The following is a 13227-nucleotide window of genomic DNA, read 5'->3' as shown; positions in this document are numbered from 1 at the left end:
ACTACTAAGGGGAGAATTTTCTCCCCGTCGGGTGGGCCAGTTGGGAGCGGGCGCGAAGCCGATCGCTGCCCACGATTGGCTGCGCGCCGCCATTTTACGTCAGAGGGCCAACTAAGGCCCACCCAGTGTGACGCATGCCCAGTAGCGCTACCTGTGCAGGCTGGGGGGAGGAGGAAGAGTCAGGGCCTGTACTCTTTCACTCCATTGCCTCAGGGAGATTAAGTGCAGTTGTAAAGTTGTAAAAAAAAGAAAAAAGAAAATTATTCAGACCCCTCATGTGACAGTGTCATATGAGCTGGGGCATGTTTTTGAATTTTGGTAAAAAATTTTAATTCATTAATAAATTCTTCATGAAACCTCATCCCACCGGGGATGGGGTTTCATGAAAAATGCGAAGGCCGCCTGGGCTCTTCGCCTGCCTCCCACCCGCCAACCTTAAGGTTGGACAGGCAGCCTTCTTAATTGGGTTAATTGTTTTACTAATGGCCTTAACAGGCCTTTGACAGTTCGGCGGGTGCACAGCCAGCTCCGGGCACACCCGCTGAACGGAAGATCAGAATGACGCGGGGTGACATCGGGACGCACACCCGACATCGTGTCATTTTACACGTCAGTGTGTGGGGCCCACCCCCGCATGCCAAACAGAAGATTCTGCCCTAAGACTGCCCACTTCCACCTCATTAACATCCCCTGTCTCCACGCCTCTTCTGCTGAAACCCTCATCTATGCCTTTGTTACCTCTAGTTTTTACTACACCAATGCTATCCTGGTCAACCTTGCACTTTGCATCTTCTGTAAATTCGAACACATTCAAAATGCTGCTGCTTTCACTAAGTCCTGTTTACCTCTTTCCCCTGTGCTCACTGACCTACAATAGCTTCTGGTTGTCAATGCCTCAATTTAAAAATTTTCTCATCCTTGTTTTTAAATCTCTCCATGACCTTGTCTCTCTCTATTTCTACAACATCCTCCAGCCAAACAACGCTCCAAGATCTCCACACATTTCCATTTCTGACTTTTGTATCCCGGATTCTCATTGCTTCACCATTGCTGACATGTTTTCAGCTGCTTGGGCCCTAAGCGCTGGATTTCCCTCCCTAAACCATTCTACCTCTCAACCCCTCTTTCTTTCCTAACAAAACCTACCTCTCTGACCATGCATGGAAACACCACCACCTGCAAATTCCCTGCAAGTCGCATACCATCCTAACTTGGAACTATATTGCTGTTAATTCACTGGGTCAAACTCCTGGAACTCCCTCCCTAACGGCATTGTGGCTGTACCTACACCACATGGACTGCAGTGGTCCAAGAAGGCAGCTCACCACCAGCTTCTCAAGGGCAATTAGGGATGGGCAATAAATGCTGGCCTTGCCAGAAATGCCCACATCCCGTAAATGAATTTTAAAAATTGTCTGCACCTCTCCTTGTGGTTTGGTACCTAATTTTGTTTGATAATGCTGCTGTGAAGCGCTGAGGGACATTTTACTACATTGAAAGTATTGAAGACATGGTGGTCATTGGCACAGCAAAGAAAGTTGGGAATGTGCAATAGGCCAGAATTAGAGGACAGCAGAAATCTCAGTGGGTTCGAAGGATTGAGAAGGTTACAAACCAGGGGGCGAGGCCATCAATGAAAATTTTAATACTGACATACTGCCGGACCAAAAGCCAATGCAGCTCAGCAAACACAAGGATGATGGATAAACGGGACATACCAAGAAACCTGGACCACCTTCCTGGAGGCTAATTTGACATGATCACCCTCAGGAGTGCCCCTATAAAAGGAAAACTAAACAATGCAGCTAGAATATTCAAGCGAAGCCTCCATCCCCTGAACTCTGTAGAGGGATAGAGAGTGTCCCAGAACACTCATTACCTATCTCCCAATCCCACACTTGCTCCAACAGCGCGCAGTCTACCCACACTCTAATACTCATCTGTAATATCACATAGTGTACTGACTGACTGCAAAGCAAACTGACCAAACCTGGTGCACAAAAACAAAAGCCAGAATTTTTCAGCCCCCGCATCCCCCCCACCCAGTGGTGGATTCCCCTACGGTGGGGCAAACAAGCCATTAAAATCTCTATTCACATCGGCGAGACTGGAAGATCCCACTGGCGTGAGGGGCTGGAAAATTCCAGCCAAAGTTACAAAGTATTGCAAGCTATTTACAGCAGAACAACAAGCCATTTGGCCCACTAGACCCATACCAGTATTTATGCTCCACACTAGTCTCCTCCCACCCTTCTTCATCTAACCCCATTAACATCACCTTCTATTCCTTTCTTCCTCGTGTACTTATCTAGCTTCCTCTTAAATGCATGTGCTATTTGCCTCAACTGTTCATCATGCTTGTGAGTTCCACATCCTAACCACTCCTGAAGATTCTTGGGGTCTCACCCGCAAGTGGAAACATCTTCTCCATATCTACCCTATCAAACGATTTCAAATTTTTAAAGACCTCAATCCGGCCACCCCTCAGCTTTCTGTTTTCTATTGATAAGAGCCTCAGCCTGTTCAATCTTTCCTGAGATGTATAATCTCTCAATTCTGGTATCATTCTAGTAAACCTCTTTTCACCTTTTGCAAGGCCTCTGTATAAAATGGTGACTCCGAGTGTGGTCTAACCAAGGTCCAGTACAAGTTTAATGTAATGTCACCCCTTTTTAGTTCTAAACCGCTAGGATGAACCCCAGATGATGTTAAAAAGAAAACCACTGACCACAATTTGGGTTCCATTGTCTGGCAGGGTATCGATGGCAAGACTGGCCCCCACTAAATCCAGGCTCAAACGGTCCCCTTCAGCCTCCAGTGTTTTGATGGAGTCGATATTGATCGGCGAGCTACGTCTCCAACGCTGGCTTTTCAGATTCACGCCGATTGTGCTTACAACTGGTAGCTGGTAAGTGAAATCTGTTAAATGATGCGAAAGACGATGAGTGGTTAGTAACGGAGAGGTAGGCGCAGTTAGTACTGCGAGGTTTTTAATCTTCTGCAGAAAGAAACAGCTTTACAAATTAATTTGGGAAGGCTTTCCAATGAAAACCCATTCCCAGGTGCAGAGCAAGACAATGTCAAAGACGTTAATGCTGTACCTAGTTAGGATTAATGATACCAATTTTAGTTTTTGAAGCTGCGTTGATTGTAAGATTTCCCTTTATTTATTTATTAATCTGTTCACATTCCTTGCTGTGTTATTCTTGTCATTTTTGGTGAATTTTGTGCTGAGCGTTAGGAGCGCTGTTACTGCTGGGAAACAGAGCACACACTAACACAAACATCCAGTGCGGTGACAATTGGGACTTTACAGCTTTAGCATCTACAAAAGCAGAAGAAGGCACAATCTTAAAATTAGAGCCATGCCATTTCGGAGTGAGATCAGGAAGCACTTTTTACACACAAAGGGTAAAGGAAATCTGGCAAGCTATCCTCCAAAAGGTAATGTATGATGAGTCAAATGATAGCTTGAGGCTGGATAGACAAGTTTATATTAGTTAAGGGTATCATATGATATAGATTAAAGCAGGTAAAAGGAGTTGAGGTGCAGATCAGAAACGATCTAATTGAATTGTGAAACAGATTTGATGGGCTGAATGGCCTATTCCTGTCCCTATGTTCTGAGCTCATTATGTTTCGGTTTTGCTTGTGTCAGCATCAGAGACTAACATCCATATCCCGCCATTCATGAATGAAACAGCAATGCGATAAAGACCAGGCTGGTTTTTTTATGATGATGAATTGGTCAGGACACTAGGGATAACTCCCCTGCTCATCTTTGAAATAGTGCCATTGGATCTTTTATATCTACCCAAACAGACAGATGGTTTAACATCTCATCCAAAAGACAGCACCTCCAATAGTGCAATGCTCCCTCAGTTCTCCACCAAAGTGTCAGCCTTGATTTCTGTACTGAAGCCCTGGAGTAGGGACTTAAACCTGGAATAAAGTGGATCAGAGGCAGGTGTGCTACAAACTGAGCCACAGCGGACACCACGAGCTCTGATGTGCGAATGCACCTCCCCTCAGAAGTTGTCCGAAGTTGGCTTTAGTGACTGAAAGGCCCTTTCCTCATATCCATCCTTCATACAGTGACCTAGCAGAGAAACAATAGCAGTTTCTGTGTTCGTCATTCATTTTCTTCATCCTGCTTCTGTTTTCAGCAGGTACAATGGATATTCAGAATAAATCACACTTTACAGGTAAGGAAAACAAAGTCGGTTAATAATTAATAATCAAACATTAACTAAAATCAATAATACATCAATTATTTTGAGTTGGAAACATATGCACAGGAGTAAGGCACTCAACCCTTCAAGGTTGTTCTGCATTCGATTAGATCGTGGCTGATCCAAACCTTAATTCCTTCTACACACCTTGGTTCCATAATCCTGAATACCCTTGCCTAACACAAAAGTCTATAAATCAATACACAGCCTCAACAGCTTTCCAGAGTAGCAGAAAGTTCCGGTTTCCACTACCATTTTGTGAGGAGGTGCTTTCAGACATCACCCTCGACTGATGTTCAGAGTATTTGGGAAAATAATTGATTTATTGGATTTCTGTTCTCAGAATCACAGCAGAATTGTTACAGTGCAGAAGGAAGCCATTTGGCCCATCGTGTCTACACTGGCTCTCTGAATGAGCAATTCACCTAGTGCCATTCCTCTGGCTTCTCCCAATTTACTTTTCAAAGAACAGTCCAATTCCTTTTTGAATGCCTCGATTGAACCCTCCTCCGCCACACTCTCATGCAGTGCATTTCAGACCTTAACCACTCACTGTGTGAACGAGCTTTGTCTCATTTCAGTTTTGCTTCTTTTGCAATTATTTTAAATTGGTGCCCTCTCAGTCTCAATCCTTTCGTGAGTGGGAACAGTTTCGCCCTATCTCCTCTGCCCAGACCCCTCATGATTTTGAACACCTCTACCAGATCTCCTCTCAGCCTTCTCTTCTCTAAGAAGAACAGTTCTAAATTCTCCAGTCTTTCTTCATAACTGAAGTTCCTCATCCCTGCAACCTCTCCAATGCCTTCACATCCTTCCTAAGGTACTTTTAAAATTTGGAATAGAAGCGTCAGAGTGTGAAACAACCTGTCTCTCGTTAAGAGTTCCCTCAGACAAGTGATGATTATCTGTCTGATGCACAGCAAGTATCTTGGGGAATCCTAGTCATGTAGCCTGTGACCTTTCACCCATTGATCCAGCATGCTTAAGGAGGGGAGTGGCACCTAAAGGGAGCAAATCTCGGGAAATTGAGGGTAAGCTGCCGACATTTTCAAACCTTTTCACATCCAGGCAAGCTGCCTCCTCAATTAGGGACGGGCAATAAATGCTGGCCTAGCCAGCGATGCCCACATGCCGTAGAGGAATTTTAAAAAAGTACCACACCGCTCAGCCACCCACACGGAGCTTCCCTTGTTTTAAGTGGGTAACACTCTTTCCTCGGTGTTAGAAATTGTGGATCCAAGTCCTGTTTCAGAAACTTGAACACAATCCAGTCTGACACTCCAGTGCAGTACTGAGGGAGTGCTGCACTTACAGAGGTGCCGTCTTTCTGATGAGACCTCAGCCCTCTGAGGTGTACTTATATCCTAGAGTATTATTCCCAGGGGGAAGGGACTTTTCCCCGGTGTCCTGGCCAATATATATTCCTCAGCCAACATCACTAAAACAGATGATCTGGTTATTATCTCATTGCTGTTTGTGGGAGCTTGCTGTGTGCAAATTCAAAGCTGCAGTTCCTATATTACAACAGTGGCTATATTTCAAAAGTATTTCAATGGCTAAAAAGCGCCGGTAAGTCCTGCAGTTGTCTTTTATTTTCTGTTCGGGATGTGCTTTAAAGGCATAAAGAGAAAACTGAGCATGAAAGCTAAGAAATGATATCCAGTGTTCACTGAAATGCTTTTGAAGAAGAAAGAAATAGCTTGCATTGATATTCAGTGACACCTGATGAGCAGCGAGTGAGCATGTCAGCCTGAGATGCGTGACTCAATATGCAATGGTCAATTAACCGTCTGGCTTCCTCTGTGTAGGCTAAAACGCTTGTGGAATTGGTCTCTAGCATAAGTTACTTCAGAAGGGAATGAAAGAACCAGAGAAAGCAAAAGCCCATCCAGAAAGAACAAATGAGGAGAATGATGGTTCCCTGCAGTCTGTGATACACATTTTCACCCCACCAGACACCAATGATGAGAATCCTCTCACTCGTTATGGCCATGTAGAAGCTTATTCCTGTTGTTTATAAAAGATGAATCATTCAAAAGCTCCCAACTCAGTTAAAACTGGTTCTAAAAATGTTCAGAAAGGAAAGACCAAAAGATGAAGAATTGTTTTTCAGATTTGTTCATTCAGCAAACTAAAACTTGCTTTGCATGAAAATTTGATTCCTGGCCTGCTTACACTATGGGTTGACAAATTATATTTAATTAACTTATAATTAGTGATAAATGTGGGGTCCTTTATGCTAAGGAGGAATTGTGTGTAAGGGTCCGTAACACAGTGATGGATGGTTCTGACTGGATTCAGGAACACAGGCCAATCAATCACGATGGAGTGCTAGAGTGCAAGTGGCTACCTGACAAGATTTTAGAGAGTGCACCATTTTTCATTCCATCAAACTCAATCAAGCAAACGGTCACAATTACAATTTTTATAATTCATTAACCCTTTGGACCGCTTTGCGACTGCAGATTCCCATTAAAAAAAGGCACTCAGAGTGGCTCAGTTGGAAAGATGACTGATTAACCTGGAACTGAGCCACCCAGACTAGGAAGGTCCCAGGAGCAGATCCCTGGGCTAGGGCAAGGAGGGGTGGTACAGAGGAATAATCAACCAGCGTTCCTGCTCCTGACCATTACTCACTCTCTTGTTAGCAAGTACTTAAGCATGGGCATCAGATAAAGTAAAACATTAGGCTTGCCTGTGATTATTCCCATGTCCAAATAATCCACCAACAATAATTACTTACACATGAAGAACACTCATTAAGATGTTAGACAGATCCTGGCATCAGGAGGACTTTTCATGTGCCAGAGGAGGGGAATAGGAACAAGAAAGAAAGGCCTTTGTACTAGTTAAATTTACATTTTTTATTGTTTAATTTATATTTATTGCAAAACTGGAAATCTAATATATAAACATAAGGTTCTAGAAATCTGTACTTAGTTGGCTCAGAACCAAAAAGGTCACACTAAAACGTGACAGTGACACAGCATTAGGTCAACAGCCACACTTGGGCCTGTGCTTCAGTTACTCCCTATTTTGTCAGATAGAATAGATAGTTTCTATTGACAGGAGGGCGAGGTAAACAGCGCGCACAGAATTAAGCTAATTAGTAACAGAATTGGGTGGCAAATTTGTTTTACCCAGGAAATTGCTGTGATCTGGAAGGCACTGCCTGAAAGGGTGGTGGAAGAAAATTCAATTGTAACATTCAAAAGATAAGCAGATAGATGGCTGAAAAGGGAAAGGGAGCAGGACTATGGGGAATGAGTCGAGAAACTAATTGGGTGGTTCTCTGAAAGAGATGGCACAGGTACAATGGGCCGAATGGCTTTGTCCTGCACCATAAGATTCTATGATTCTATGGTCTGCCTAAATCCCCATTTTAATGGCAAATTATATTCAAACACCTGGACATGATAATCCATACTTGGCAGAGATTAAAGATGCAGATGTGAGTTCTAAGGGACGTCGGTCTCCTTCTGAAAACTGTAGTGTAGCCGTGATCATACGAACATATGAATTAAGAGCAGGGGTAGGCTATTCAGCCCCTTGCTCCATTAGACAGCTGATTGGATTGTGGCCTCAACGCCACTTTTCGGCCTATCCCCGATACCCTTTGACTCCCTTGTTGGTCGTGATTATGCCTACCTCTGCTTTAAATGATCCTGCCTCTACTGCTCTCTGGGGAAGAGAGTTCCAAAGGCTCACGACCCTCTAAGAGAAACATTTCTCCTTATCTTCATCTTAATTTTTAAACTGTGTCCCCTAGTTCTTACTTCAAGGGGAAACATCCTCTCAGCATCCACTCTGTCAAGTCCCCAGAATCTTATATGTTTCAATAGGGTCATCTGTCATTCTTCTAAGGTCCAATGGATGCAGGCCCACCCTGTCCAACCTTTCCTCATAAGATAACCCACCACCCCGGGAATCAGTCAAGTTGATCTTCTCTGAACTGCATCTAATGCAATCAGAATTTTAAAAAAAATATATAAATTTTAAAATAAATTTAAATTAAATTAAATTTAAAAAAGTTTTGAGGAAAAGCCTGCACCACATAGTAGAACAAAACGCCCTTTCTCTACTGAGGTGTGCTATAAGTCTAAAGAATAATACAATATGCTTTTCTACCTCATCCAAGGTTTATTCTTTACTGAGGCTGGTGCGCATTTGAAATGGAAAAAATAGGGCAACCTCTTTGCCAGTCCCTCTAACAGCTGGGATGAAAGATTAAACCCTAAGCATTAATCTTTCTTCTTCTTTCAGACGCAGGATCTGCAATTGCGGATTTCTAGAACACGATATTTATATGTTAGATATCCAATCTCTGTAGCGTTCACCCCGACTTCGTTCAAAATGAATTGTTTGACTTGAATAATACATTTCAGTGTACTGTTCAACAGTAGGCTCCAGCTTTTTCTTGTCTATTTAATGACGGGCACCTAGCTTTTCCATTAGACACTGGAACTTTTATCTGTTATGGGAGGAGCGTTGCTCCCAAAAGCTGTGAGTAAGTCCTTGGTCAGCAGATTTGTCTGAATTTGTCCATTTTGAGATAACTTTAGAAGCGCATGTTCCTTTCAAAGCTGCAGAACTTTAAATGTGAATTGGTATTGGGGTTCATTCCTGTGGGAGTGGAGGGGGAAGAGTAAAGACTAACAGGCATGCCATGATCTGGTGCCATTATGTGCTTGTAATTATTGCTATATTTTAACAGACATATGCATGATCCCCAGATCGATCCTTCTTACCCGGCATAGCCTCTCCCCAGTCTCAACCCCATCAACCTTTAATCAATACTGGTATCAAAATGCAAAGATTCATCCTATAATCACCTGCTCATTCATACATCTCTTTGTGTTAAATTCAACATCCATGAGGTTACAGGTGCTAGTCAGGGTTTAGTGGTAGCATTCTTGCCTCTGTATCAGAGGTTATGGGCTCAAGTCCCATTGCAGAACATAAAACTTATGTAAGAACCCACTGTTGAAACAGGCACAATCTGTGTATATGTTCTTTCTGTCTGTACTGGAAGCTACATATATTAATACACGGGGCCCTGTTCTTTGCAGACAGAAAGAACATGTATACACATTGCACCTGTTTCAGCTAAATAAAATAAGTGACAGCCAACTGCTGACTCATTCCTCAGAGCAATGCCTTGACCAATCAGGATCTAGCTGCCTGGTTTAAATTTCAAACAATGCTTGACAGTTAACTATCAGTCACCATCACTGGTACATTCTCCATGGCACACCTCTACCAATCATAGTCCACTTGCCAACCAATCAACACTCTCTTATTAAATTGTTGGTTTTCCCCTCATATTAGTATTCTTGCAAAGTGTCCTGATGAGTGCAAAATGAAAAGCTTCGACATGTCTCTTTTTTCAGAATATTCAAGTCTAATACAACCTGCTCTCTGGTTGGTTCCAGAGCGTGCTGCTCTAAAAAACTCTCTTGAAAGCATTCTATGAACTCTTCATCCAGGCTACTACTGCCAATCTGACTTATCCAGTTTATATGTAGATTAAAATCACCCATGATTATTGCTGTCCCTTTATCATAAGCACCCAATATTTACTTATGTATACTTTGTCCTACATTGTGGTTACTGTTAGGGGGCCTGTAGACCATTCCCACTAGTGACTTCTTTCCCTTACTATTCCTCATCTCCACCCAAATCGATTCTACACCCTTAACTCCTGAACCAAGGGCATCTCTAACTATTGCACCAATGCCATCCTTGATTAACAGTGCTACCCCTCCACCTTAACCTTGCTTCCTATTCTTCTTGAATATCATATATCCCTCAATATTCAGGACCTAATCCTTGTTATCCTGCAGCCATGTCTCCATAATGGCTATCAATTCATATTTATTTACTTCAATGTGCACTATCAATTCATTGACTTAGTTATGAATGCAGCCCGCATTCAAATACAGAGTCTTTAGTTTTGTCTTTTTGTTTTCTTTGTAACATCTAGTCTTGGCTATTAGTGTATTCTTAGATTTTATCTGTGTATTTTGAAAAAGAGCAAAGGAGTTCACACTAGTGGACTGGCCAAGATTAGGCCTCAACCTACACCCAAAGACAGATTGTCTGGTCATTATCACATTGCTGTTTGTGGGAGCTTGCTATGCACAAATTAGCTGCTGTATTTCCAACATTGCAACAGTGACCACACTTCAGAAGTAATGAATTGACTTAGAAACACTTTGGGATGTTTCTCCTAAACTAACTGATCAAAAACATCAAAACTGTAAAACTTCTATCTCCTGCAGTCTACAAAGTCTAAGGCACTACCTGACCATTGTTCTCAGTGATACAATCAGCTGAAGTAGCTCCCCTATTTTCTCTCTCTTTGTTTGACCAGAACAGGTGTTTTGTTTAAAAATGATATACTTGCCAATTCACTGAGATTGCATTTGCTGTGACTATAAAAGACAGGATCAATCAGGATTTCTTAAGTTTTTAAAAAGAAATAAGGATAATTTTTATTGTACCTAACCCAGTCTAAGTAAATAAAAATACAACAATAAAAGTCAATAAAATCTCTAATTAAATAAAAAATGCTCTGACTTTCACACACACACACAAATAGATTACAGAGTGGGGGAAGAGAGATTAAGTAATTTAGAGTCCAGTAAGATTAAAGGGGTATAAGACTCTTGAAGGTTGGTGACCTGGCTGGCTTCATACTGAATTTGGCAGTCCTGCTGCTTTCACTTGGTGATCCTGCTGCTTTCACTTGGTGATCCTGCTGCTTTTGGTGTTTAGGCAGTTTAAAGATGAAGATGGACAATTTATCTTTCTTCTAGAGACAAGAGCCTGGGTTTAGTTATTTTTTAAAATCCCTGTCTGTTGTATTTGTATAGTCAAAATCATTAGACAGGTCAAAAACTTGCAAGTTGGATGGACAGAGAGAGAGAGAGAGTAAAGGAATCCACTCAGGATCTTGTTTCTTCAGTGGCTCCATCGCTTGTCTATTTCGGCAGAGTAAGCAGGTGTTAAAACACACAAAGGGTTGGCTTATCACATGATCTTCTCTGTCCAACTGCCCTGTGATCCAAATAAGGTCATGGCTAGTGTATTCCAATTGTAACTTGATTAGATCATGGCTGGGAATTCCTCACTCAGCCAGGGTGCCATTATCCAAGTGATTATGTCTAATGAGTTGTCTCCCCCAGTTGACTTCCCAGGTGATTGTCTGGATGCTTTGTTAATGGGATAGGAGACAGCCCCCAATTATCCTTTTTCAAGGCTGTTCTTCCTGGTATGGCTATTCAGACAGGTTGTCTCCATTTCAATGGTTTTGGAATACAGAAGGTACAGTGATGCAAATGTGCAGCCATCTTTGTGATCCCAAGTCACTGGAATGTGGCTTTAGTCTTTAAAAAAAAAATCAGTTAGAGTTTTCCAGCTAGCAAATCCAAAAATCATTCTTTTATATAAAACATGGTTTCACAGCATTAGTTTACCTCAAGTTCTTGCCTCACTTTTCTACCTTGCGAATGTTCGGTGCTAGGGGTGTAGCTCCACACCTGGGTTTGGCAATAAATAAAGGATTCCAGGTTTTCAATGTATGGGTTTACAGGAATCAAGTGCACTGTCCACTACACACAATGACAGCAATCTGCAGTTATAAAAGGCCTTTAATGCAGACCCGAGGTGCTTCGCAGGAGAATTATCAGATAAAATTTGACATCAATCCACATAAAGAGATATTAGAACAGGTGACTGAAAGCTTAGTCAAAGGACCACGTCTTCAGGGAGCGTCTTAAAGGAGAAGAGAGAGGGGATGTGTTTAGGAAGGAGACTCCACAACATAGAACCTAGACAGCTGAAGGCCTGGCTGCCCACGGAGAAGTAGCGACCATCAGGATGGTCAGGACTGAAGTCCGGACTGGAGAAGCTTAGAGATCTTTGAGGGTTACTGGGCTAAAGGAAGTTACAGAGATCGGAATGGGTGAGCCCATTTTGTTTGCTGGCAAAAATGTTGTTAAAAAGCCTCACGTTTAATTTATCTTAGTCCAGAGGAATGTAGTGAGCTCCAATTATACATAATATTACATCAAATTTGCAGCACAGATAAAGGCCATTTGGCCCAACTGGTCCATGCCAGTCTTTATGCTCCACATGACATTCCTTCTACTCCCCTTTATCTAATCTTATCACCATAACTTTATATTATTTTCTCCCTCATGCACCAACCTCGCTTCCCCTTAAATACAACAGTGTTGTTCACCTCAACTATTCCATGTGGTACATATTTCCACATTCTCACCACTCTCTGGGTAAGGAAGATTTTCCTTAATGGATTTATTAGTGATTTCCTTATAGTTAAAACCCATAGCTCTGGATGCCCTCACAAGTGGGAATATTTTCTTTCTGTCTACCATTCCCAATCTTAAAGGCCTCTCTCAGGATACCCCTCGACCTTCTCACCTCTAGAGAAAAGAGCCACAGCATGCTCAGTCTTTTCTGATAATTATAACTTCATAGTCCTTGTGTCATCCTTGTAAACCTTTGTTTTTGCACCTTCTCCTGTGCCTCTATACTCTTCTTATAAAATAGAGACCAGAACCATGCTCAGAGTATTCAGTGAGCTGATGTATACTTCCTGCATTTTAGTTTTATAATTTGCAGCTTTGCCTTTTAACTCAGGATGTTAACTGGTTCCGCACTCACAGCAGAGAACTGTGCTCGAAGAGTCAGAGGTTCGGAGGCTCAGTGTTGTAGTCCATCTCCAAGCTGAGCCCTCTGCTGGGGCTGTGGGTTCAGTGAACTTGCCCTACAGAGAACCGTAAGTACCACTACGTGTTCTACTGCACTTAGTTCCCGACGAAAAGGGAACAATTTAAAAAGGGTCCCTATGCCTTTAAAAGAGTGATTGCCACCTTCAGTACTGAAAGGGTGGATTTTCTGAGTTTATGTCACTAATGGGAAACTTTAACCACAAGTGCAATGCCTATGATATCTAGTGGGCAGTTGGGGG

General features: G+C 42.3%; 1 protein-coding gene across 1 annotated transcript in view; it reads right to left on the bottom strand.

Moving 5' to 3' along the window:
* Positions 1–13227, bottom strand: part of LOC144667842 (plexin domain-containing protein 1-like) — a 243499-nt gene that overhangs the window by 196337 nt on the left and 33935 nt on the right. The window contains exon 2 of the mRNA XM_078529363.1: positions 2729–2919. Coding sequence (XP_078385489.1) covers positions 2729–2919 — 191 coding nt within the window. The remainder of the gene's footprint in view (positions 1–2728; positions 2920–13227) is intronic.

The sequence above is a fragment of the Cetorhinus maximus genome, chromosome 25 (assembly GCF_964194155.1).
Source record: "Cetorhinus maximus chromosome 25, sCetMax3.hap1.1, whole genome shotgun sequence".
Lineage (NCBI taxonomy): Eukaryota > Metazoa > Chordata > Chondrichthyes > Lamniformes > Cetorhinidae > Cetorhinus > Cetorhinus maximus.
Note: the sequence above shows the minus strand (reverse complement) of the source record. Positions and strands in the feature narration are given on the sequence as shown.